The sequence below is a fragment of the Leucoraja erinacea genome, chromosome 29 (assembly GCF_028641065.1).
Source record: "Leucoraja erinacea ecotype New England chromosome 29, Leri_hhj_1, whole genome shotgun sequence".
In the NCBI taxonomy this organism is placed as follows: Eukaryota; Metazoa; Chordata; class Chondrichthyes; order Rajiformes; family Rajidae; genus Leucoraja; species Leucoraja erinaceus.
Window position 1 is genome coordinate 6,691,066 of NC_073405.1, and position 27,713 is coordinate 6,718,778.

Sequence of the window (27,713 nt, forward strand, 5' to 3'; positions counted from 1 at the left end):
GAAACCCATTCAATATGATCATGGCTGATCATCCAATATCAGTACCCCGTTCCTGCTTTTTCCCCATTATCCCTCGATTCCTTTAGCCCCAAGAGCAAAATCTAACTCTCTCTTGAAAACATCCAGTGAATTGGCCTCCACTGCCAATAAATGTTCCCCGATCTCAGTCCTAAATGGCCGACCCTTTTTTCTTAAAGTGTGACCCCTGGTTCTGGACTCCCCCAACATGGGGAACATTTTTCCTGCATCTAGCCTGTCCAATCCTTTAAGAATGTTATGTTTCGATAAGATTCCCCTCATCCTTCTAAATTCCAGTGAATACAAACCCAGTCGAACCATTCTTTCATCATATGTCAGTTTAAAATGATAAAAGTAATTTTGCAGAGCCAAAATCAATTAGGATTATATGGGTAAAAGAATTTGGAACTAATGTTGATCCACAACTGCGGAAAGTCCACAATTACACGGTTGTGTGTTTGAAACTCCTGCAAGGGCAAATAGCTCACACCAACCACTACCGCTGTGTAGTGCTTCCCTCTGGTGGCCGATGACAGGATCACAACTAATAAACCAAGCTTTCACATCTTGCTGCCGAGCATTAGTTGATAATAATATCTTTTATCTTTTTTTTATTGTCGTTGCACATAAGTGCAACGAGATTTGGGTGATGTAGGTGAGAAAAATTAAACGCATAAATCATTTGCACACAATATGTATGAAGAACTATCGCAAAGTTTAAGAAACATTTATAGATACATGGATAGGACAGGTTTAAGGTATTTGGGCCAAACGCAGGCAGGTGGGGCTAGAGTAGACGGGACGTGTGGGCAAGTTGGGCCGAAGGACCACGCTGTCTGACTCTGACATTACGCTTTTCGTTCAAAAGCTGGTGTTAGTCAAAATGGTGAAATATTCTACAGATGCTGAAACGTTGACTAAAACAGTGTGCTGGAGTAACTCAGCGTAATTTAATTATATGTAGATTCAATATTTATTTACTTATTCACATAAGAAACCTTCTCTGAACCAAAGATCCTAGAGTCCAGATCCTCCTCTAGGATCTTTGCTCTGAACTGCCTCTAATGCAAGTGTAGCCTCAAGTAAAGAAATTAAAGCTGTGTGCTGTAACCCAGATGTAGTCACACCAACTAGTTACATGGTTGAAGCAAGACTCACTTGTTTAGCTTCATCAATATTTATCAATGACTTAGAGGAAGAAAACAAATGTACTGTAACCTGTGAAGATGCAAGGATACAAAAGTTCTCCGAAATGTTAATAGTTTGAACAAAATGTCAGCAAACTCAGTATACCATGTGCAAATGTATAGTTGTTCACTAGGGAGGTTGGGTGAGTGGGCAGATGCAGTTTAATGTGGATAAATGTGAGGTTATCCACTTTGGTAGCAAAAGCAGGAAGGCAGATTATTATCTAAATGGTGTCAAGTTGGGAAAAGGGGAATTACAACGGGATCTGGGGGTCCTTGTTCATCAGTCAATGAAAGTAAGCGTGCAGGCACAGTAGGCAGTGAAGTAAGCAAATGGCATGTTGGCCTTCATAACAAGAGGAGTTGAGTATAGGAGCAAAGAGGTCCTTTTGCAGTTGTACAGGACCCTAGTGAGACCACACATAGAAACATAGAAAATCTGTGCAGGAGTAGGCCATTCGGCCCTTCGAGCCTGCACCGCCATTCGATATGATCATCCAACTCAGTATCCCATCCCTGCCTTCTCTCCATACCCCCTGATCCCTTTAGCCACAAGGACCACATCTAACTAAATATAGCCAATGAACTGGCGTCAACTACCTTCTGTGGCAGAGAATTCCACAGATCCACCACACCTGAAGTATTGTGTTCGGTTTTGGTCCTCTAATTTGAGGATGGGCATTCTTGCTATTGAGGGAGTGCAGCATAGGTTTACAAGGTTAATTCCCGGGATGGCAGGACTGTCATATGCTGAGAATGGGCTTGTATACTCTGGAATTTAGAAGGATGAGAGGCGATCTTATTGAAACACATAAGATTATTAAGTATTGGACACGCTAGAGGCAGGAAACATGTTCCCGATGTTGGGGGAGTCCAGAACTGCTGCACAGTCTTGTTCTATTGAATACAGGATTAATCTCACTGGAGGTAGTTGGGAGGGGATTCACCAGGAAGATCCAGGGTCAGGATTGACTGTCTGGTTGGTACTCGACTCACTGCCGTTTAGAAGAATGAGGAACAATCTCATTTGCCTTTGCTCATTTCCCTTTCCCCTGACTCTAGTCAGAAGGGTCTAGACCCGAAACATCACCCATTCCTTCTCTCCTGAGATGCTGCCTGTCCTAGAGTTACTCCAGCAATTTGTGTCTATCTTCGGTTTAAACCAGCATCTTCAGTTCCTTCCAACACAAATCTCATTTGAAACTTAGAAATAAGGTGCTGGTTTACAAAAAAAGACAGTGCTGGAGTAACACAGCAGGTCAGGCAGCAGAGGGCGTGATGTCAGAATGAGGGTGCTCATTTCAGACTGAGATGAGAAATATTTATTTCCTTATTCTGGATTAGGAACATTTAGAATGCCTCAAAGGGAACTGCCATCGTGTCTTCCGAATTACTTCCTACATGGCTGCTATCTTCATAAGTTCATAAGTGATAGGAGCAGAATTAGGTCATCAGTTTACTCTGCCATTCAATCATGGCTGATCCACCTTCTCTCCATAACCCCTGACACCCACACCAATGAAGAATCTATCTCTGCCTTAAAAATATCCATTGACTGGGCCTCCACAACCTTCTGTGGCAATGCACTGTACAAGGAAACCCAGATCCCTGTAAACAGCAATATCTAATTCTACTGTGTAACCAGACTTGATTCCAGCACTGATTGTGCACCAGGCCTTCCACACCATCACCATGGGTAGCATATATTGCATGTTCATAACTGCTCAAGTAGGTGGTGAGCAACTCTCCTGAATCATTGAAGCCCTTCCGGTAAAAGTCCTCTCACAGGAGGCAGTGGCACAGGTAAAACTGCTGCCTCACAGCTCCAGCAACCTGGGCTCAATTTTGACTGCACGTGCTATATGTGTGGAATTTGCACATTCTTCCTGTGACACTATCAACTTTAAAACACTGTTGTGGGCTGAAGAGCCAGCTTCCATTCTTTTTTACTCAATATGATATATTTCCAACAGGGACAATGAGAGATGAAAAGAATCCATCAGCTGGTGATATTTCATTTTGCCCTTCTGAGTGATAAAGTCGTAGGATTGAGAAGAGCTGCCAGAGTACCTTAGGTAGACAAAACATGCTGGAGAAACTCAGCGGGTGAGGCAGCATCTATGGACAGAATAAATTGGCGACGTGTCAAGCTGAGACCTGAAACGTCACCTGCTTCACCCACTGAGTTTCTCCAACATTTTTTTATTTACCATCGATTTTTCTAGCATCTGCAGTTCTTTCTTAAACCCTAGGTACCTGTTTTAAAGATGCAGCTATTGTGCACCAGCCATGGAGATGGTGAATGCTGCTGGTGCCTGAGATCTAGTTATACTCGACTTAAGCCTTGCCGATAGTTGAAAGGCACGAGGTGCCAGGAGACAAGACACTCAGTACAGGATACCCAACTTTTGATTTGTTCTTGGTGACACAATATTTATAAAACAGCTGGGACTTGGTGACCACTGGAATTCTGATAAGAACACTTAAAAATGCCATTGAATACCAAGGGTGGTAGTCAGGCCCTCTCTTTGGAGATGATTTTCTGACAATATTACTTACTATTGACAATTTATGCAAGATAACCAGCTGGATCCTGCGGAAGACCAACATGCAACAATGTGTGGAAACAGGCACTTTCGGCCCAACGCCCACAACAGCAACATGTCCCATCTGCGCTATGCCTGCATTTGGGCCAATATCCCTCGTATTTGTGTGCCTGCTTCAATATGCTTATTAAACATTGAGATAGTACCTGCAGATAGTGTGCTTCCACCTCTACATTGGCACTCACATGCTGGACCCTACCATTAGTTGAGCGATGGGTTTTCTTGGAGATAACTAACATTCACAATAATGCAGCAGGATTCCAGAGCTTTAATATGAGATTCTCTGCTATGTAAACATGCCAAGTTGTTAGCTGCATTGCAGCTCATTTTTTAGATGAATATGGTGCTGCTGCAGAAATGTGATTTTGAACTCACCGAACTAGCTGGGTCGCTTGGCTTGACAGCGAGTGCCATGCCAGGCAATGAAGTTAGATTGCAGAGCTGCACATGTCCGCCCGACATGGTCCACTGGAACTCAATGCCAAGCAGGGGCTATCAGGCTTGCTGGCATCAATCCTATTTAGAACGTACCTTCAGAAACTGGCAGCAAGTAAACACTGAATGGGGGCAATGCAACAGGCTTTTATTGGAAATTCAGCACAAATGCAAGCCTAACATGGGCAACCGGACCTCGACATTCTACTTCAGCTTCTTCTTGGGGCGCAGGTTGTTTGTGTGGCCACACTTGGTTTTACGGCAGTTGGATGCACGAGGATGCAGGCGGGCATAGCACCTGTGAGAATGCAAAACATATTCTCAACACTCGCGGTCAAAGCAAGGCAGCCCCAGCCCACCAGCTCAGTCCACGTCCACAGAGACGACAACATTTCTGTACACAGAATTCACCCACATAAGGTTTTACCTCATAAAAGATCAACATAATGATTCACACAAAATAAGAGCCGCATTAAGGGACATGAAAAGAAACATAAATCTTCAATGATTGAGCTTGGATGGCAGTGATAATTTCTGCCTTACAGTGCCAAAGACCCAGACTACGGGCATCATCTGTATGGAGTTTGCACGTTCTCCCTTTGACTGTGGGTTTCCTCCAGGTGCTTTGGTTTCGTTCCACACTCTAAAGACATACAGGTTTTTAGATTAATTGCCCTGTAAGTTGACCCTAGTGTGTAGGATAATGCTAATGTACGGAGTGATCACTGGTCGGTGCCGTCTCGGTAGGCTGAAGTGCCTGTTTTCACGCTGTATCTAAAGTACTAAAGCAAATCAAAGACTGGACAAGAAAAATCACCAATAGTGTGCTCATGGTCATTCACGATAGAATAATTTCTAATAGGTGAAACATTAGGAATTGTGGATCTGGAGTCCAAAAAAGACAGGCACAAAATAATGCAACAGAAATTTGGCTTTTCTCTGTGGGAAAGCAAAATGACAAGGGCCGGATATTGTCAGTGATGTAAAAGTCTGGTTGGACTATATCCAAAGTATACTGCGCCTCCAAAGGCAGTGGTTGCCACGGAGAGGGATGATCACAAATTGAAAGAGTCAAAGAACAAGCTACATCATCATTGTGCTCAAAGATTAATAAGAGTTAGGGTTCCCATTATTTTCTATTTCAAACTGATCAAAACTATAGTAAAGGGGGGGGGGGGGGGGGGGGGGGGGGGAGGGGGGGGGGAGGGGGAATCCAGAACAAAGTGAAAGAAACCTGGCCTGGGCTGTTCAGGGCTGAAGCTAGGAGGGACACTAAAATCTTAAATGAGTGGAGCAAGAGCAATGAGATTAAAAAAAAGTCAGGCCAGGATTGATCTGACTGAACAGAACTGAATCAAGTCTCCCATTGTGCATCAACAAGCAGCTGTACATGGTAGCAAAGATCCTATAGCAAGCAAGATAGTGCACTCCAGCTAAAACCAATGAGCTGACGTGTAGTACGCTACGGAGCGGAATGTCACCCTTTTCGTCGGCCATTTCAGTAACCCTATCCGACTTTGTAAATCCCTCGCGCAGTGTAATCAGTGTTGCAGGGGAACAGTGTGTATGTGTGTGTGTGAGAGATAGTGTTAGACCCATTATTCATAATTCTGTTAATTCATAATTCTGCTTTTTTTTGTTAATGATTAATATGTCAATAAATTATAATTCTGTTAATTTTCTTTTTTTTATGTTTTTAAAGTATTATTTAATTTTTTTTTAAATGGCTCATGTGCTGTGCTTGAGTTGATGGTTGTATTAAACTGGCACTGTAATTCATTTGATTCATTCACACTGTTCACAACTGCGGTAGTTGGTAAAATAATAGCATTATGGAGATTCCAGTTGCTATACGATCTTTGGAAACGGAAGGCGGTTACGGAAATGGGGCCGCAAATTACCCATGAATCTGCCAATGAACCCTACTATATATTTTTCGTCGAGTGGGCTATCTTGCTTGCTATAGGATCTTTGCATGGTAGTATCACTGTATAAACTGGATGACCCACTCAAAACAAAGCAACAGCTCACACATAGCCAATAACCCTGCAGCAGACTTCCATCTCTGGCTACTTACTTGCGACAGATCATCTTGTCACAGTTGTATTTTTGAGCAAGGACTCGGAGACTGGGGTCCAGGGCACCTCCCCTCAGACGCAGCACCAGATGCAGAGTGGACTCTGAAATTAGAAGAGGAGAGAGAAAACAGGGAATTATAGACCAGTTAACCTTACATCAGTAGTGGGGAAGATGCTGAAGTCAATTATTAAAGAGTGCATTTGGAAAGCAGTGACAGGATGGGTCAAAGTCAGGGGAAATCAAGGCTTGACTAATCTTCTGGAATTTTTTGAGGATGTAACAAGTAGAATGGATAAGGGAGAGCCAGTGAATGTAGTGTATCTGGGCTTTCAAAAAGCCTTTGACAAGGTCCCACACAAGAGATTAGTATGCAAAATTAGAGCACATGGTATTGGGGTAGGGTATTGACATGGATAGAGAACTGGTTGGCTGACAGGAAACAAATAGTAGGAATTCGTGGGTCCTTTTCAGAATGGCAGGCAATGACTAGTGGGTCACTGCTCGGTGCTGGGACTCCAGTTATTTACAATATATATTAACGTTTTAGACAAAGGAATTAAACATGACATCTCCAAATTTGCGGATGACACAAAGCTGGGTGGCAGTATGAGCTGCAATGTGGATGCTATTAGGCTGCTGGGTGACTTGGATAGGTTGGACGAGTGGGCAGATGCAGTATAATGTGGATAATTGAGAGGTTATCCACTTTTGGTGGCAAATACAGGAAGGTAGGTTATTATCTGAATGGTGTCAGATTCGGAAAAGGGGAGGTGCAAAAAGACCTGGGTGTGTTTGCACACCAGTCACTGAAACTAAGCATGCAGGTACAGCAGGCAGTGAAGAAAGCTAATGGCATGGTGGCCTTCATTACAAGAGGGTTTGAGTTTAGGAGCAAGGAGGTCCAACTGCAGTTGTACAGGGCCCTGGTGAGACCGCACGTGTATTGTGTGCAATTTTTGTCTCCTAATTTGAGGAAGAACATTATTGCTATTGAGGGAGTGCATCGTAGGTTCACCGGGTTAATTCCCAGGATGGTGGGACTGAAGTATGATGAAAGAATGGGTCGACTGGGTGTGTATTCACTGGAATTTAGAAGAATGAGAGGGAATCTTATAGCAACATTTTAAATTCTTAAAGAATTGGATAGGCTAGATGCAGGAAAAATATTCCCGATGTTGGGGAAGTCCAGAACCATGGGTCACAGTTTACGAATAAGGGGTAGGCCATTTAGGACAGGGATGAGGAAAAAAAATTCACCCGGAGAGTTGTGAATCTGTGGAATTCTCTGCCACAGAAGGCAGTGGAGGCCAATTCACTGGAAGTTTAAGATAGTGTTAGATTTAGCTCTTAGGGCTAAAGCCATCAAGGGATATGGGGGAAAAAGCAGGAACAGGGTACTGATTTTAGATGACCAGCCATGATCATGCAGGCTCAGAGGGCAGAATGGCCTACTCCAGCACCTATTTTTCTATCGCAGGTCAGTCCAATTTTACTGCCAACAAAACCATCCACCGTTCACCCCAACAGACTGCTAAACCTACCCTCACCTCAAGCACTTCATTCATCAGACATAGACACAAAGTGCTGGAGTAACTCAGCGGGTCAGGCAGCATCTCTGAGAAAAAATGGATAGGTGACGTTTTGAGTCAGGGCCCTTCTTCAGGCTGATTGGGGGGGGGGGGGTCAGAGGAGAACTAGCAGCAAGAAAATATTTTTTTTGTTCCAGTTCATCCCTCCCCCTCCCCCAAATCAGTCTGAAGGGTCCCAACCCAAAATGTCATCTGTCCATTCTTTCCAGAGATGCTGCCGGACCAGCTTAGTTACTCCACCATTTGTATCTATCTTTGGTATAAACCAGCATCTGCAGTTCAATGTTATTACATCATTCGTCAGACAGCCTTGCATTGCCCCAATACCAGAGGCCCAGAAATGAGTCCTAATCACATGGAATGGATCCCCAGTAAACCAACCTTTCTGGATATTGTAGTCAGACAGAGTACGGCCATCCTCCAGCTGCTTGCCAGCAAAGATCAAGCGCTGCTGATCCGGGGGGATCCCTGCAACAAAAAAAGGTGGGGTTAACAAGAATATCACAAGTCAGTCCACTCACACAGCCTGCCCATCAACACAAATTTTTCCTTTCATTATAAATGGAAGGCAGAGTGGCGCAGCAGTAGTTACCCCTAGACACGGGTTCGATCCCGACAACGGGTGCTGTCTGTACGTTCTCCATGTGATTACGTGGTTTTTCTCCAGGTGCACCAGTTTCCGCCCACGTTTCCAAAGACATACAGGTTTGTAGGTCCATTGGCTTCTGCAAAATGTCCTTAATGTGTGGGATAGAACTCTATGAGGCAGTATGGTGGCGCAGTGGTAGAGTTGCTGCCTTACAGCACTAGAGACCCAGGTTTGAGCCTGACTACGCCGGACGCTGCATGTACAGAGCGTGCACGTTCACCCCATGACCGTGTAGGATTTCCAGCGGTGCTTCAGTTTCCTCCCACAATCCAAAGACGAACACACAGGTTTGTAGTTTAATTGGATTTGATTCTTAAAAAGTTAATTGTCCCTAGTGTGTAGGATAGGGCTAGTGTACGGGGATCACTGGCGGGTGGGCTGAAGGGCCTGTTTCCATGCTGTTTCTCTAAAAACTAAAAAACTATAGGCAACTTTCATTATTCTCACTACCATTGGTCATAGTAAAAACTACCATTTCTCAACCAAGCCAGGAGAGTCAGGCATCGAATATCAGGCACCAGTGTCAGTTTCTGTTAAAGTGCAAGTTGATTAGTTGGCTAGTTACTATAAATTGGCTCAAGTGAGTCAGCAATTGGAAGAATCAAGTGTAGTGTAGTGAAGAATTAAATAAAAAGCAGATTAACGTGGTCAAATCAGTAAATTGGCCAGCTTCCATATAATACCACCATGACCATAACCATCTACTCATACATTGTGGAAAAAGGCCCTTGAACCCAACTTGTCACACCAACCAACATCAGTCTGAAGAAGGGTCTCGATCCGAAATGCCACCCATTCCTTCCCTCCAAAGATGTTGCCTCACCCGCTGAGTTACTGCAGCATTTTGTGTCTACCTGTCCCATTTGGCCCAGATCCCTCTAAACCAGTCCTACCCATGCACCTGCCAAATTGCTTCTTAAATGTTGCAATATTCCCTGCCGCAGCTACCTCCTTTCATACCTCATTCCAGATTAATGTCAGTGTTGAAAATGTCACCCAACTATGGGAGAAAGATTTCAGAAATGCAGCTAAGTTGACATGGCAAAAGCCAAGAGTACCCTTCCAGCCCCAGCATGATCTCCAACACAACCATCTCCTTCCCTCACCTTCCTTGTCCTGTATTTTGGCCTTCACATTCTCGATGGTGTCACTTGGTTCCACCTCAAGGGTGATCGTTTTCCCAGTGAGGGTCTTCACAAAAATCTGCATCTTTTCTAAGAGAGGAAGTGAATGAACACTTAAATTCCACGGTGTCACACAGGGATAGATGCAACTCAAAACTCCAGCACTCAAAAAATCCAAACCTACGCCACTCCAACCCAGGGTGAACCCCATCCATCCATGAAGTAAAACAACCCACTCCATGTTATCCTCCCTGGAACGCATCTAGCCCACACCCCTTAGCTCACACCACCTCCCGACACAGTGTGCCATGCTACCCCAATACATTCACTGTAAGGTCTGACTAAAACCTGCCTCCCTCCCTACAGTTCCATTCTCTTAAACCTAACCCCAAAGTTATGAAGTTTAAGGAGAAACTGCAGATGCTGGTTTACACCGACAATAAAATGCTGGAGTAACTCACAGATGTAGCATCTGTGAAGAAAAGGAAGAGTTGATGTTTCCGGTCGAGACCTTTCTTCAGTCAGATGAGGCTCGACCTGAAACGTCACCTATTCGTTTTCTCCACAGATGCTGCCTGACCCGTTGAGATACTCCAGCATTTTGTGCCCAAATACGTGAAAACTGGCAATGGTAATCGACTCCTCTAACACTTCCCCTCGACCTTTGTGTCACCTCCTCTTCCTGTGGCCCGGGCCTCTCCCAGCCTGTAAATCTCTCCTCATGACCCCTAGCTCCCATGGCGCCCCCTCCCCCAAGGTCCAGGCCACCTCTTGTCACACGCAGAGACCCCGGACTCATCTCGTCAAGGGCCCGAGCCGCTGCATGGTTATGTAACGGGCCTGGGCTCTGGGCCGCCTCTTCTCACGGGCCCACAGAGCCCATGCCGCCTCCCACCTCATAGGGCCAGACCCGGGCCATCTCCTGTCACAGGGCCAGACCCGGGCCATCTCCTGTCACAGGGCCAGACCCGGGCCATCTCCTGCCACAGGGCTAGACCCGGGCTATCTCTTCACAGGGCCAGACCCGGGCCATCCTCCTGTCACAGGGCCAGACCCGGGCCATCTCCTGTCACAGGGCCAGACCCGGGCCGCCTCCCACCTCACAGGGCCAGACCCGGGCTATCTCTTCACGGGGCCCGGGCGGCGGTATCGTGTGACAAGAGACCCAGGTCTAGGCCGCCTCCCGTCACGGGCCCTGTTCTAGGCCACTTCCTTCCCCCAATAACGAAGCCGGGGCCTCCCCCTCCCCGTCATGTACCCGGCTCGGTCCGCCTGCTGTCGCTGGCCCAATCCCCGGGCTGCCACCCCTGATCTAGGCCCGGGCCTCCACATCACCATGAGCCCGGGGCCTCCTCCCCCAATCCGCAGCCTGGTCCCGCTCTCGCTCGGCAGCCGCTGCCCGGGGCCCGACTCCCCGATCCCTCGGCAGCCGCTCCCCCCAGCCCCGGGCCCCCCCCAATGTTCCCCACCCATCCACCCGCCCGCCGCTACCCTGGGCCGGACTCGCCACCCACCCGCTCCGCAGCCGCTCCCCCTGCCCCGGGCCCCCTGTTCCCCACCCGCCGCTACCCTGGGGCCGGACTCGCCACCCACCCGCTCGGCAGCCGCTCCCCCTGCCCCGGGCCCCCTGTTCCCCACCCACCCGCCGCCGCTACCCTGGGCCGGACTCGCCACCCACCCCGCCCGCTCCCCCCCGGCGGCAGCCCTGCTCCCCCCCGCCCAGCCGGGCCCCCTGTTCCCCACCCCATCCCGCCCGCCGCTACCCTGGGGCCGGACTCGCCACCCACCCGCCGCCGCAGCCGCTCCCCCAGCCCCGGGCCCCCTGTTCCCCGCCCATCCCACCCGCCGCTACCCCGGCCCCCTGACTCGCCACCCACCCGCTCCGCAGCCGCTCCCCCTGCCCCGGGCCCCCTGTTCCCCACCCATCCATCCACCCGCCGCTACCCTGGGCCGGACTCGACACCCACCCGCTCCGCAGCCGCTCCGACACTGAGAGCGAGAGGCCCGTCGCCGTCAGCGGAAGTCGTGTTGGCGCACGTGGTATTATTGCGTCACTTCCTTTGAAGGAAGGCGGTCTCTTCAGTCGAGTGGAGTGGGGGAGAGACTCGGCTTTGAAGCAATGGCTCAAGGTAATGTCCCGCTGGAGTGCCGATCTCCCATTTCTGGTGTCCTTTTAATCAGTTGCTATCTCCCCAAAACTTAATAATTACTTAATCATACAGCTGGTGGAGTCAGGAGTGGAGGGCGCCATCTTTTAGACTGGCAAACGCAGCGATGCCAGTACCTGGCCATCCCCTTCACTGCAGCACCCATTGCTGTGTGGGGTCTCTACACTCTGGTTTCCCCCTCACAGTGTTGTAACTGCTTCCTGGCCGAGGTTTAATGGTAGCACATCGAGGACATTAAGACTTTAAAGTCTACTTAAAGTTAAGAAAGGATCAGCCACCATTTTACTGACAGGGAAGCAAATTTGAGGAATGTAGAAACGGAACAGCAGATGCTGATTTATACCAAAAAGTACATACATAGTGCCGTAGTAACTCAGCAGGTCAGACAGCATCTCTGGAGAAAAATGACGGGTGACGTTTAGATCCGAAATGTCACCTATCCTTTTTCTCCAGAGATGGCAGTGCTGTCTCGAAGGGCCGAATGGCCTCCTCCTGCACCTATTTTCTATGTTTCTATGCTGCGTGGCCCGCTGAGTTACTCCAACGCTTTGTGTCAAAGTCAAAGTCAATTGTCAATTTTATTCATCACATGCGGTGAAATGCATTTGCCAGCAGCGATACACTTACAAAGAACACATGATACACAATGAAATTTAGCACAAACATCCACCACAGCATTCTTCACTGTGGTGGAAGGCTACAAATTTCTGCCACTTTAATGTTACTTTTCAGCAGATGTCAAGACGCACACAGAATGGTTAAAAAAAGGTAAAACATTTTAATAGGGTTAAAGTGAGAATTGATGTAAGTTAGAGATGAATTAAGAGGTTTCTGATGTCTTTTCTTTGGCAGGTGTGAAGGATTACAAGCATCACACTCTTGGATGCAAACACTCCCGCAGATCTTTTATTTCTATTCATTCAAAACCATTCTCTTGGTCTTGTCCCGGGACATAAATCCACCCTTCTCATCTACTTCTCAACACTCTCACCTCACCACCTCTCATCTTCATCTTCCTTGATCTCCCAGCTCAATTAATTTCAAACTCATTTTGTTTGGCCGAAGTGTCAACTGTTTGACTCGTGGATCAAGGGGAATGGATGAAGGGAAATGACCTGATGTGGACCAACCACATTGCTGCGACAGCCAAGAAGGCATAGAAACATAGAAAATAGGTGCAGGAGCAGGCCATTCGGCCCTTTGAGCCAGCCCACTTTTCAATATGATCATGGTTTATCATCCAAAATCAATACCCCGTTCCTGCTTTCTCCCCATATCCCTTGATTCCAGTAGCCCTAAGAGCTATATCTAACTCTATCTTGAAAACATCCAGTGAATTGGCCTCCACTGCCTTCTGTGTGCAGAGAATTCCACAGATTCACAACCCTCTGGGTGAAGAGGTTTTTCCTCATCTCAGTCCTAAATGGTCTAACCCTTATTCTTACACTGTGCCCCCCTGGTTCTGAACTCCCCCAACATCGGGAACATTCTTCCTGCATCTAGCTTGTCCAATCCCTTAAGAATTTTGGCACACCAACCTCTCCAGATGCACCGTGGAATGAAGAAAGGCAGCCTGCGTTTCATGCAGGGGATACATGCTTGAAAAGGAGCATGTAACTCAAGCATATGCCAGGCATTGCTTGCGACTACAATGCCATGCTGTGCCAGGCATAAATATGAGCGCGATATTCTGAAATTAGGAGCGTGTAAATTAAACTTTGGCTGTAATTAGACAAGTGCGTCATTCTAGCAGAACGCAAGGTGTCTGTGCTGTTGGGTTGCATCACGGCTTGGTTTAGGAACAGCTCTGATCAAGATCGCATCAAATTACAGAGAGTTGTAGATGTAGCCCAGTCCATCACATAGACCAGACTTCCCAACATTGATTCCATATACACTTCCTGCTGCCTCAGAAAAGCAGCCAACATAATCAAAGACTTGTCCCATTCCTTCTCCCTGCTCCCAACTGACAGAAGGTACAGAAGCACCACCTGACTCAGGAACAGCTTCTTCCCCTTCTGCTATTAGCTTCTGAGTGGTCCGCACATAAACAAAGGTAGTGTTCGATTCATCTCTACCCCATTGAAGACATTGGACTTCAGATTCAGATTCAATCTTTATTGTCATTGTGCAGTGTACAGTACAGCGACAACGAAATGCAGTTAGCATCTCACCCAGAAGAGCGAACAGAGAATAATGAACAGCAGAATATATATATGTACATACATTAGTGCAATTTTTCTGGGGGAGGGAGTGTCCGGGGTGGGGGGGGGGGGGGGGGGGGGGGGTGATTGGCAATCACCAAGGTGTAGAGTTAAGTTGTGTGACAGCCGCAGGGAAGAAGCTGTTCCTGAACCTGCTGGTCCGGCAACGGAGAGACCTGTAGCGCTTCCCGGATGGGAGGAGGGTAAACAGTCCATGGCTGGGGTGAGAGCAGTCCTTGACGATGCTGTGGAACTAATACTACAAAGCTAAGAACTATATTCTACACTCTGTATCTTCCCCTTTTGTTCCACCTATTGTACTTAACTTTGAACTGATTGTGTCTACCACTGCTGTTTCTGGGAAGTTACTCTGGAGAACAGTCCCAGCTGTTTCACAATGACAGGGACTAGGGACTCCAGGCTTTTGTTTTTCACTAATATTCGTTTTTCTTTTGTGTAGGAAAGAACTGCAGATGCTGGTTTAAATCGAAGGTAGACACAAAATGGGACTCAGCGGGACAGGCAGCACTTCTGGAGAGAAGAAATGGGTGACGTTTCGGGTCTGAAGAAGGGTCTCGACCCGAAACGTCACCCATTTCCTCTCTCCAGAGATGCTACCTGTACGGCTGAGTTACTCCAGCATTTTGTGTCTACCTGAGTTTTTCTTTTGATTTATTGAACTTTTATTCATTGTGTTATTTATTTACTTATCGTGTTATTTACGAGTACTGTGTTTTCAGACCTGTTCTGCCGCTGCAAGTAAGAATTTCATTATTCCATTATTGGTGCATATGACAATTAAACACTCTCCTGACTCTGGACGAGACACAAGGATATGTAGATGCTGGTTTACACAAAAGGACACAAAGTGCTGGAGTAGTAACTCAGAGAGTCAGGCAGCCTCTCTGAAGAACATGGATAGATGACGTTTCTGATCGGGACCCTTCTTTAGACTGAAGGGTTCTTCACTCTGTGTGATACTGAGGATAGGGAAGATTCTTCACAAATGCAAGTTCTCTCCTAATTCAACCCCTCCAGCAGGCGGCACCCATGGTCTTTGCCCTCTGGAGTACGCATAGCAGGGCCACTGTAAAATACCAGGTCCACTGTCTGAAATAAACTGTTGTCATGAGTTATAATGAACAACATAGTTTAATGAGGAAACAGTGTTGTTTCATGAAAGGGACAATTTAACTGCATTGGAAAAGCAATCTTGCCGTGTTAATCAAACAGTAAGACATTAAAGGGGCAGTGTTGATGTATTCAAGAATGATCCACATTAAGGAGCATTATCTATTTCCATTATTCCCACTCCTCTCTTCAAATTTCACTCCTCCTCTTATCTTATCTTGTCTCCTTTTCACTAGCCTTTTTCCACCCCCCCACACACACACACACACACACACCTATAATCCACATATCACTTTGTTCTGTACCCACTTCTTAATCAGCTTCCCCTCCCCTACCATAATCAGTCTGAAGAATTCTGACCCAAAACGTCACCTAAACAAGATCTCCAGAGATGCTGCCTGACCCACTGAGTTACTACAACACTTGCTGCTTTCTCTTTAGTTCCTCATATCTAACCAGCTCCCATTGCTCCCTGTTTAGCTATTCCTGTCCTTTACCTTCTCCAGCCCCGCTTGCATTCTATGCGTCTCCTGTTGTGTGTGAGGCACCCAGTTCTCCCCTGCAAGTGTTTCTGCAAGGAAAGGAAATAAATGAAAGATCACATCCATGAGTTTTTGTATAATGCCTCAGTGTACTACTTCTATACACTTGTACTGTATCTAAGGTGTGCTTAAGTATAGTAATACCTGTACTGAACTGTTTGCAAAAAAATGAATTTCAATGTACCTCGGTACATCTGATAATAAAGTACGATGGAATAAAGTACCACTGTATACCTTTCTTTCATTCATTTGAGTCAATGGAAGGGAGTTTGGTTTGTGTGATGGTCTGGGCTACATCCACAATTCACTGCAAACATCTGCATAATCAAACCCCTTTGTCGGGAATCCAGACACCTCAAAGTCTTTTTTTACCGCTGTCTTGTGAGACGGTGTAACTCTCTGCAGACAATGGTGTTCATTCTTGCTGCTTTCCTATTCCGATATTGCTTCTCTTCATCTCAAGGGCAGCTATCCACATAACTCCAGAAGAATGTCCCATTGCCGAAAGATTCCTAATACTGCCTCTAACAATGCAGTGCTCCCTCAACATTACCCCTCCCACAGCGCAATGTCATCCCTGACTCACTTGCTAGCACACTCACCCCTGAGTCAGAGGAAATGATATGATTAAAATGGATACTGGCATTTTGAAATGGCAGTACCGAGTGTGTAAGAAAGAACTGCAGGTGCTGGTTTAAATCGAAGGTAGACACAAAATGCTGGAGTAACTCAGCGGGTGAGGCAGCATCTCTGGAGAGAAGGAATGGGCGAAGTTTCGGGTCAAGACCCTTCTTCAGACCTGAGGTCTCGATCCAAAACGTCGCCCATTCCTTCGCTCCAGAGATGCTGCCTCACCCGCTGAGTTACTCCAGCATTTTGTGTCTGCCTGGCAGTATCGTGTGATCACCAGACTCCAGCACTCTGCTATCCTGTGCGATGAGAAATTCTACGGGAATGACTTTAGACTTCAGAGAGACAGCGTGGAAACAGGCCTTTCAGCTGGGAAGACCCGGGTGAGACTGGTCCTTGATTATGCTGCTGCCCTTGCCGAGGCAGCGTGATGTGTACATGGAGTAAATGGAAGGGAGGTTGGTTTGCATGATGGTCTGGGCTACGTCCACAACTCACTGCAACGTTGAAAAGATACAAAGTGCTGGAGTAACTCAGCAGAGCAGTGCAGAGTATCCTCAGCCAGGGGGCAGTGTTGAGCAAGTACCAGACTGCCAGACAGTCCACTGGTTCAAGGCACAGTCAGGAGGGAGGAGGGAGGGGGGGAGGGAGTGCTTCACCTTTTATTTCATTATTGTCACGTGTACCAAGGTACAGTGAAAAGTTTTTGTTGCATGCTATCCAGTCAAATACAAGTTGATACAGGATTACAATCAAGCCGTCCACAGTGTACAGATAAAGGATAAAAGGTTCTACGTTTAGTGCAAGATAAGGGTGGAGCAGTCAGTAAGTTGCTGCCTTACAGCGCCAGAGATCTGGGTTTGATTCTGACTGCGCGGTTATTTTCCAGGTGCTCTGGTTTCTTCCCACACTCCAAAGGCGCGCAGATTCGTAGGTTAATTGGTTTGGTAAAATTGTAAATTGTTCCCAGGATGTAGGATAGTGTTAGTGTACGGGGATCGCTGGTCGGAGTGGACTCGGTGGGCCGAAGGGCCTGTTTCTCTAAAATCTAAATGGAGGTAGTTGGATGCAAGTACTGTAACAACATTTAAAAGACAGGCGGGCATGGATAGGAAAGATTTATAGGGATATGGGCAAAACGCAAGCAGCTGGGACAAGTGTAAATCAAATCTGATTAAAGATAGAAGATGGACACAAAAGGCTGGAGTAACTCAGTGTGTCAGGCAGCATCTCTGGAGAAAAGGAATAGGTGACAATTCGGGTCGAAACCCTTCTTCAGACTCAGAGAGTGCTGCACTGTTGTTGGGTATCTCTTCCAGGTGAGTTATTAAACAAAAATTGATGTTAACGATCTCACATCACTATTGTAGAGGAACACCGACTCCCGGTTTCAATTTCCCTCTCTTAAAAAAAGATTATGTGTTCAGCAGTGGGCGGCTCAGTGGCGCAACGGTAGAGTTGCTGCCTTACAGCGCCAGAGCCCCGGGTTCCGGGTTCGATCCTGGCTACTGGGTGCTGTCTGTACGGAGTTTGTACGTTCACCACGTGACCTCGTGGGTTTGCTCAGAGATCCTTGGGATTCCTCCGACACTCCAAAGACGTACAGGTTTGTAGTTTAATTGTCTTGGTATAAATGTACATTGTCAAGTCAAGTTTATTTCTCACATAGACATACGGGATGTGCAGTGAAATGAAAAGTGGCAATGCTTGCGGATTTTGCAAAAAAAACCTACAAAACAGAATGGAACAGAAACACATATTCACATATAACATACAACAATTTTAAAAAGACACCACAGTAAAGTTAGTCCCCGGTGAGATAGTTTACAGTCCTAATGGCCTCTGTCCTTAGTGTGTGTAGGATAGTGTTAGCGTGCGGGGATCGCTGGTTGGTGCGGACTCGGTGGGCCAAAGGGCACGTTTCCGCGCTGTATCTCTAAACTAAACTAAACTAAACAGTGCATTGTTATGAGAGCTTACTGTGTACATTTTCACTGCAGTGTCACTTTGCATCACACCCACACCCAATTTTCTGTAACAAAAATTAATTTAATCAATTATTGCAATAATATATTCAATACCAAACAAAACCACCACCATAATACAAAATCATCTAATTATCTAAACAAATATTCCTAAATGCCAAATACATTCTTCAACAACTATGTTACAATCCTTGTCATGGATGCATTCCACCCCTCCCGCAGTACCCAGAAATCCCCCAGGGTGCCCGTGGACAGCACTGTAGTATAGGATCAAGGAGGTCCTTCTGCAGTTGTACAGTGCCCTAGTGAGACCACACCTGGAGTATTGTGTGCAGTTTTGTCCCCTAATTTGAGGAAGGCCATTCTTGCTATTGAAGGAGTGCAGCGTAGGTTTACAAGGTTAATTCCTGGGAGGGCGGGACAATCATATGCTGAGAGAATGGAGCAGCTGGGCTTGTCCACTCTGGAGTTTAGAAGGATGAGGGGAGATCTCATTGAAACATATAAGATTGTTAAGGGTTTGGACACACTAGAGGCAGGAAACATGTTCCCGATGTTGGGGGAGTCCAGAACCAGGGGCCACAGTTTAAGAATAAGGAGTAAGCCATTTAGAACGGAGACGAGGAAACACTTTTTCTCACAGAGAGTGGTGAGACTGTGGAATTCTCTGCCTCAGAGGGTGGTGGAGGCAGGTTCTCTGGATGCTTTCAAGAGAGAGCTAGATAGGGCTCTTAAAGATAGCGGAGTCAGGCAGATATGGGGGGAAGGCAGGAACGGGGTACTGATTGGGGATGATCAGCCACGATCACATTGAATGGCGGTGCTGGCTCGATGGGCCGAACGGCCTACTCCTGCGTCTATTGTAGTCCCTCTCTAGTACCACACGGGTGCAGACGCAACCCCGGAAAAGAGGCAGGGAGATCTTTCAGTAGGGAGATCACTGGGTAATTGGATCACTAGACAGGTGGGTCACTGGGCATTTGGTTCACTGGACATTGGACAGGTGGGTCACTGGGTATGGAGGTCACTGGACTGGGAGATCACTGGAACACTGGGCAGTAGGATCACTGGGACTGTGGGTCACTGGGTGATTCAATGGACATTGGGCAGGCAAGTCACTGGGCAGGCGTGACACTGGATATGAAACCATCGAAAGCATCCTTACCAACTGCATCACAGTATGGTATGGCAATCGCGACTTCTACCAAACGCGACTTCTCCAGCCCGTGTCGCGGGGTTGGAACGACCTGGAGCGGGGACGTACATCGCCCGGTGCGGCTTCATGGCCGTGGGACATTCCAGCGCCTGCCGGGGGCTCCAACTTTGTGACATTTAGACCGGGAGCGGGGCCGTAAATCGCCCGGCATGGCCTAAAATGGCCGTGGGACTTATCATCGCCCACCTGGGGCTTGGACATCGGGAGAGACATGGAGAACAGGGGAGAGAAAAGACTTTGCCTTCCATCACAGTGGGTCCACTGTGATGGATGTTTGTGTGAATTAAATTGTGTGTATGTCTAGGAAATTGTCTTTGTTTGTATGGCTGTGGAAACAGAATTTCGTTTGAGCCTCACTGGGGCTCAAATGACAATAAATTGTATTGTATTGTATTGTATTGTAACTGCTCTGTCTCCGACCGGAAGGCATTGCAGAGGGTGGTGAAAATTGCCCAACGCATCACCGGTTCCTCGCTCCCCTCCATTGAGTCTGTCCAAAGCAAGCGCTGTCTGCGGAGGGCGCTCAGCATCGCCAAGGACTGCTCTCACCCCAACCGTGGACTGTTTACCCTCCTACCATCCGGGAGGCGCTACAGGTCTCTCCGTTGCCGAACCAGCAGGTCGAGGAACAGCTTCTTTCCGGCGGCTGTCACTCTACTCAACAACGTACCTCGGTGACTGCCAATCACCACCCCCCCCCCCCCCCCCCCGACACTTATTATTATTTATTCAAATCGTTTGCTATGTCGCTCTTCCAGGGAGATGCTAAATGCATTTTGTTGTCTCTGTACTGTACACTGACAATGACAATTAAAATTGAATCTGAATCTGAATCTGAATGAAAGTCACTGGGACATTCGGCAGGTGCGTGACTGCAATCCTGGGTCAGTGGGTGAGTGGTTCACTGGACAGTGTGCAGGAAGGCCACTGGAAACTGGGTCACTGGGCAGGGAGGTCACCAGGCAGGAGAGATATTGAATGGTGAACACTGGCCACTCCCATATCCCAATGTAAAAAATATTCCACATTAACCACAGCCAACTACTCCAGCGTCTTATTCCGCTGGCAGGAGATAAATCTTTGCAGTGTGGAATTTTGAATGCCTCCGCACAAACCCATTCACTCTAAGCAAGGCACAGGCACACACCTAAAACATGCAGTGGGATGAGCATTGCGTCACTCTCTGCACCTGCCTAAACCAGTACAGACTCTGTGGGCTGAACAGTCTGACCCTTTGAACTTATGAAGAACAGATATACCAAAGGTTAAGAGATTGGCACGGTTTCTGTTTTGTAAACTATTATTACGAATAAAGTTTATCTTTGAAATAAGAATAGATTTCATTGTTCCCTGATAATTGGTTGGAATAGTTCAAAAGTTATTGTTCCTTTGTTTTCCACACCTTTCTGTGGATCTTTATCCTTTTCCAGCTGTGCCAATTTTTCATGTTCAGAAGTTATAGGAGCAAAATTAGGCCATTGGGGCCCATCACATCTACTCCGGCATTCAATTATGGCTGATCTATCTCCCCCTCTCAACCCCTTTCTCCTGCCTTCACCCTGTAACCCCTGACGCCCATACTAATCGAGAATCTGTAAATCTCCACCTTAAAAATGTCCATCGACGGCCTCCACAGCCATCTGTGGCAATGCGCTCCAGATTCACCCCCCTCTAACTAAATAACTAGTTGTGTGTATGTGAGAGAGTGTGTGTGAGTGAGTCTGTGTGACAGTTTGCGTGGGAGAGAGTGTGTGTGTGCGCGAAGGTGGGTGTGTGAGTGTGAGAGTGTGTGTGAGAGTGTGTGTGTGTGAGAGGGTGGGTGTGTGAGTGTGAGAGTGTGTGAGAGAGTGAGTGTGAGAGGGTGGGTGTGTGAGTGAGAGTGTGTGTGTGTGAGTGTGAGAGGGTGGGTGTGTGAGTGTGAGAGTGTGTGTGTGTGAGTGTGAGAGGGTGGGTGTGTGAGTGTGAGAGTGTGTGTGAGAGGGTGTGTGTGTGAGTGAGAGTGAGTGTGAGAGGGTGGGTATGTGAGTGTGTGTGTGAGTGTGAGAGGGTGAGTGTGTGAGTGTGAGAGAGTGTGTGTGTGTGAGAGTGAGTGTGAGAGGGTGGGTGTGTGAGTGTGAGAGTGTGTGTGAGAGTGAGTGTGTAAGAGGGTGTGTGAGAGTGTGTATGAGAGTATGAGAGAATGTGTGTGCACGAGAGTGTGTGTGAGTGAGTGAGATTGTGTGTGTGTGAGAGGGTGAGTGTGTGTGAGTGGGTGAGTGTGGTGAGTGTGTGAGTATGAGTGTGTGTGTGTAAGGGTGTGAGCGAGTGTGAGAGAGTATGTGAGTGTGTGAGCGAGTGTGTGTGAGTGTGTGTGAGCGAGGGTGAGCGAGTGTGAGAGAGTGTGAGTGAGTGTGTGTGTGTGTGTATATGTTTGGTTTGCTTGAGTTTTCGCCCTGTAGACTGGTTGTCAGAGCAACCAGTAACAGGCTGTGTGTCACTGCCCCACCCTAGAGCAATGATTATGGAGCCTCAACTATGAACACACCCAGCTCTGGAACTGAAATCTCTGCTGTTACTTTTGCGCACACAGAACTTGCTAAATGTATGACATTCCTACTGTGGTTTTCTAAAACTCATTCGACATGGTAATTCTGTGTGTTAAAACTTTCATTGTCCAGTAACAACATCCAAGATCACACTCGGGCTTTTTATTGAAACTTGCCAAATTGAACAGAGCAGTTATTGTTCTGGGAACTCTGACTCATTCACTTTTCATCCAGAATGTTCCAATCGATTTAGGGGAAACAGATTTTCAGACTGTTTCCTGAGACTTTTTAATCGACATTATATCACCTCAAAACAGTTTTATTTTTGTTTGGTAGAAACAGCTGGGCCCTGCTTAATTGTGCATTTAATCTGTCATTTGGCTTAAAGACCCTGAGATATATTCCTCCGTAGATTTTACATTAAATCACCACTTGTAGAATTTCAATCCAATTACCAGAGGGCCCGAATCCAAAGTAAAATACAACCATCAGGAAAGAAATCCCGTTGGTAATGAGATGGACAATCAAGAGTAAACTAAACCTGTCGTAGGTTGTTGCCAGGTGACATAGGTTGTCGACGGTGCTGACTTCGGTGAATTCCATTGGCGACTATCTACGTCAACCGGCGACAGGTACCGGCGACTGAATTGCCTTAAGTTGCCTTCATTTGTCACCGACATGGTCGCAGCTGGTCGCGGGTGGGCGTAGGTTGTGGTGGGTGGACGTCCTGATGGGTCGCAGGTTCTCCGTAGCTTGACGTCGACTAGGTGGTAGATTGTTACAGATAATGTCGTAGACGGGTCCAGTCGGCAGTTTTCCCGCGACCTGCTACGACTATGACAGTCGGCAGCAGTCGCCGAAAAAAATCACCTAAGTGGACAGGCCCATTACTTCAATATCTGGAGGTGAGAGCTCAGGGGGATCCGCGCTTCCGAGAGCTATTCTAGAGGGGGGGGCCACCAAGAACAAAGAGGAGCCCGACGTAGGGGGGGGGGGGGGGGGGGGGGGTGGGGGGGGGGGGGGGGGGGGGGGGGTGGCAGGGGCCGCAGTGAACGATGGGGGGCCGGGGGAGAAGAGGGGCTGCTGCCACATGTGGGGTCAGGCAGAAGACTATAGTAAGAAGGGTCTCGACCAAAAATGTCACCTATTCCTTTTCTCCAGAGATGCTGTCTGACCCTCTGAGTTACACCAGCTGTTTGTGTCGATCTTCAGAAGACAGTAATGTTTAGTGAACTATTGTAACTCTGTCATTGCTAGACACGTGGCGACTGTTTTGTGTTCTGCCTAGGTGAGGTCCACTGTATGATTTTACCGGGTTGTATGCAAAACAAAGCATGTTACTTTGTACATGTGACAATAATGTATCATTGTTGGGTGTTTGATTACTGTGTAATGGGAACTTCAGTCTGTATTTAACCCACACTTGAGTATTCCTTGAGAGTGTCGGAAACCTGAGTCCCGGGAACTGTTGCTGCAGGGGATTGACTGTATCCTGGATCAAGGTTGTATTATAATCATTTGATATTTGGTTGTTAGGAATATGTGAGAGTTTGCTGTTATGGCAGTGAGTGCTTTGTAGGAGTTTGAAATGCAAATACTATCGTAAAGAGCTGAATAGAGCGGGCACGGTGTCATAGCAGTAGAGCTACTGCCTTAATGCCCCTGTCCCACTTAGGAAACCTGAACGGAAACCTCTGGAGACTTTGCGCCCCACCCAAGGTTTCCGTGCGGTTCCCGGAGGTTTTTGTCAGTCTCCCTACCTGCTTCCACTACCTGCAACCTCTGGCAACCACCTGCAACCTCCGGGTGGGGCGCAAAGTCTCCAGAGGTTTCCGTTCAGGTTTCCTAAGTGGGGCAGGGGCATTCCAGTACTATGCAAGAGACCCGGGTTCGATCCTGACTCCGGGTGCTGAATCTGTACAGAGTTTGTACGTTCTCCCCATGACCTGTGTGAGTTTTCTCCAAGATCTTTGGTGTCCTCCCATATGCCAAAGAAGTACAGGTTTGTAGATTAATTGGCTTGATAAAAATGTAAAATTGTCCCTGGTGTGTATAGGTTAATGTAAATTTAAGTGTAAATTACATTTTCTAAATAAACAATATAGGGATAGGATAGTTAGATCGAGTAAAGCTTCCTTCACACTGTCCCATCAAACACTCCCAAGGCATGTGGAGTGTGGGTTTGTTACAGACTAGAGCTCCCTTTACATAAGGCCATCAAACATTCTCATTGCAACCACAGTATCAGGATAGGATGGTTAGATACAGAGTAAAACTCCTTCACACTGTCCCATCAAAACACTCTGTGTAGGAAGGAACTGCAGATGTTGGTTTACACCGAAGATAGACACAAAATGCTGGAGTAACTCAGCCGGACATGCAGCATCTCTGGAGAAAAGGAACGGGTGAAGTTTCGGGTCGAGACCCTTCTTCAGACTGATGTCAGGGGAGTGGGTGGGACAGAGATAGAATGTAGTCGGAGAGAGTAAGAGTGGTGGGAGAACTAGAAAGGGATGGAGAGAGAGGGATAGCAAGGGCTATTTGAAGTTAGAGAAGTCAATATTCATACCGCTGGGGTGGAAGCTACCCAAGCGAAATATGAGGTGCTGCTCCTCCAATTTGCACTGGGCCTCACTCTGCCAATGGAGGAGGCCCAGGACAGAAAAGTTGGGAATTGGAGGGGGAGTTAAAGTGATGAGCAACCGGGAGATGAGGCAGGTTAATGCGGGCTGAGCGGAGGTGTTCAGCGAAACGATCGCCGAGCCTGCGCTTGGTCTCGCCGATGTACAGGAGTTGACACCTGGAGCAGCGGATACAGTGGATGAGGTTGGAGGAGGTGCAAGTGAACCTTTGCCTCACCTGGAAAGACTGTCGGGGTCCTTGGATGAAGTCGAGGGGGGAGGTAAAGGGACAGGTGTTGCATCGCCTGCGATTGCAGGGGAAAGTATCTAGGGAGGAGGTGGTTTTGGTGGGAAAGGATGTTGACCAGGGAGTTGTGGAGGAACGGTCTCTGCGGAAAGCATAAAGGGGTGGAGATGGGAAGATGTGGCCAGTAGTGGGATCCCGTTGGAGGTGGCGAAAATGGTGCCAGTGGACGTGGCTTGTTCTCTTTCAAGCGACACCCAGGTATGAACGTAACCCCCAAAAAGGGGCAGGCAGTAGGCTCGGGTAGAGCCGTCGTCTGCCTGGAACTGTGACCCACGAATGGGCAGCTTGGCCAACCCAGGAACAAAACAGCCAGGAAAGGCCTGGATAGAGTGGATGTGGAGACGATGTTCCCCTAGCGGGAGAGTCTAGGATCAGAGGGCACAACCTCTGCCTTAAAGATATCCATGGGCTTGACATCCACAGCCACCTGTATTTAGTATATATTTTATATACTCAACGAGAGCCCAACACGTGTAGATAGATCCCATTGTTCTATGATGGAGAAGCCAGATAGAACGGAGAACTTGTCTCAACATCAATCTAAACGGGTCCACCTGCAAATGTGAAGTGTGAGATGCATCGGGATGTATCACAGCTCCACCCAAGACCACGAGAAATTGCAGCGAATTGTGGACGCTGCCCAGACCATCACACAAACCAACCTCCCTTCCATTGACTTCATTTGCACCTCACGCAGACTCGGCAAGACCAGCAGCGTAATCAAGGACGAGTCGCACCCCAGCCACTCCCTCTTCTCCCCTCTCCCATCGGGCGAAAAGTACAGAAGTGTGAAAAACACACACCTCCAGATTCAGGGACAGTTTCTCCCCAGCTGTTATCAGGCAACTGAACCATCCTTTCTACTAGAAAGCAGTTCTGAACTACTATATACCTCATTCGTGACACTCGGACTATTTCTGATTGGACTTTGCTGGCTTTACCTTGCAAGAAACGTTATTCCCATATCATGTATCTGTACACTGTGAATGGATCGATTGTAATCATGTATTGTCTTTCCACTAGCTGGTTAGCATGCAACAAAAGCTTTTCACAGTAACTCGGTACACGTGACAATGATAAACTGAGCTGTGAGAGGCTGCCTACGCATACTGTGGATGCCTAATGAAATTGAAATCCACTGGCTGGAGATTTATTTTTCTGTGGTTGCTGGAGATCCTCAGACATCAGTGCAAGGATTCTTGAGGACACCCTCCCGGCCATACACACCTTAACTTAACTGAATATAGGATATTTGGTTGAACCAGCAGTAATCTTCCCACCGGTCAGATGTTTGTTGATGGTTGCCCAATGTTCAATTCCTTTCACATTCCTCAGATAATGAAGTAGTCTATGTTTACCGGCAATCAGCCAAGTAACATTTGAGGAAACGTGGAAACAAAGGACTGCAGATCTTGGTTTATACCAAGTGACTCATCGGGTCAGGCAGCACCTCTGGAGAAAAACGACAGGTGACCTATCATTTCAGGTCGGGACCTTTCTTCAGACAAAGTAGGGCTGGAGGGAGGGGTAAAGGAGGGGTGGGGGGTGGCGAAGAGCTGGAGGTGAGAAAAAATCACAATCAATCATGGCCGGCCACAAATGACAGGCAGCGTGTGTGCCTTGGTAGGTCTATTGTTGGCTATGGAGGGTGTGATCTCAATAAGGATACAATATGGTGAACTGTGGAACTGGTTTAAATGACTGAGGTAGAGGAAGGGGGTGATAAGAGGGGGCATGTGAGTAAAAGATACTGAAGATTAGAGAATTCAATGTTCATACCGCAGGGTTGGAAGCTGCCCAAGAAAAATAAAAGGTGCTGTTCCTCCAATTTGTGTGTGGTCTCACTCTGGCAATGGAGGAGACCCAGGATAGAAAGATCACCGTGGGAATGGGAAAGGGAGTTGGAATGATTGGCAACTAGGAGATCCCGTAGGTATTTGATCCATGTTATTACCTACTCTGGAAGTATTCAAGGGGAAAGATTGGCGACCCTCAGACTGTCTGTGATTAGGCTTTACTGACTTTACCTTGCCCTAAACGTTATTCCCATCTCGTGCATCTGTACACTATAAACAGCTCGGTTGTAATCGTGTATTGTCTTTGCCCTGGCTGATTCACACGCAACAAAAGCTTTTCACTGTACCTCAGTACCCGTGACATTAAACTAACTGAGATTGAAGAGATTTACTTCATAGCCAACTCATGGGGTTCTGAGTCTAAGTCCCATTCCTGGTAGTCCATTCATAGAAACATAGAAAATAGGTGCAGGAGTAGGCCATTCGGCCCTTCGAGCCTGCACCGCCATTCAATATGATCATTCATCTGATAGTTGTCATTAAAGTAGTTCTTGCCTTTTCCTGTTGCAGACTGCAGTGAAACAGACCCGGCAGAACGATAATCAGAATTGCTGATTAGTCAGCACGTTTTAAGTGTACAGACATTTTTTTTTCTATCCTTGGGCGGAGTGGAGAGGAGAGGGGTGGGGTGGGGAGGGGAGCAGTCCACTCTCAGGGTTAAATTTGCCCTCGAATGCATCTCACTACTAAACAAAATCTAGCATTTACCACACATGTTGCTTGGTTGAAGTGGTTTATTGAAGAAGATTTCGGCCAACCCTATGTCTATCTTTCTGTCTGAAATTGTGAAAAGGGGATTTTGCTTTTAAAAAAAAAGAAGTGGAGATTGTGAGAACTGCAA

The 27,713-nt window shown here is 47.2% G+C and overlaps 1 protein-coding gene across 2 annotated transcripts; it reads right to left on the minus strand.

The window, feature by feature from the left end:
* Positions 1 to 4,377: 4,377 nt before the first annotated feature.
* uba52 (ubiquitin A-52 residue ribosomal protein fusion product 1) lies at positions 4,378 to 11,767 on the minus strand. 2 transcript variants are annotated; one of them, XM_055658465.1, is made up of 5 exons: positions 11,655 to 11,767; positions 9,670 to 9,777; positions 8,296 to 8,382; positions 6,324 to 6,426; positions 4,378 to 4,544 (listed from the first exon to the last, which is right to left on the minus strand). In XM_055658465.1, the coding sequence occupies exons 2-5, from the start codon at positions 9,770 to 9,772 to the stop codon at positions 4,451 to 4,453; spliced, it is 387 nt and encodes a 128-aa protein (XP_055514440.1). In that variant the 5' UTR covers positions 9,773 to 9,777; positions 11,655 to 11,767; the 3' UTR covers positions 4,378 to 4,450. The 2 variants fall into 2 exon arrangements, with proteins under 2 accessions (XP_055514440.1, XP_055514441.1); XM_055658466.1 differs by lacking the exon at positions 11,655 to 11,767 and adding an exon at positions 11,202 to 11,228.
* Between the last annotated feature and the right edge of the window lie 15,946 nt (positions 11,768 to 27,713).

What these genes read in the sequence shown, in the direction of transcription:
- uba52 (XM_055658465.1), bottom strand. Translation starts at nt 9,772, where the DNA reads ATGCAGATTTTTGTGAAGACCCTCACTGGGAAAACGATCACCCTTGAG. An exon ending in CAAAATACAGGACAAGGAAG is followed by an intron (nt 8,383 to 9,669) that starts GTGAGGGAAGGA and finishes TTTTTGTTGCAG; the next exon opens with GGATCCCCCCGGATCAGCAG. An exon ending in GACAAGATGATCTGTCGCAA is followed by an intron (nt 4,545 to 6,323) that starts GTAAGTAGCCAG and finishes GCATTCTCACAG; the next exon opens with GTGCTATGCCCGCCTGCATC.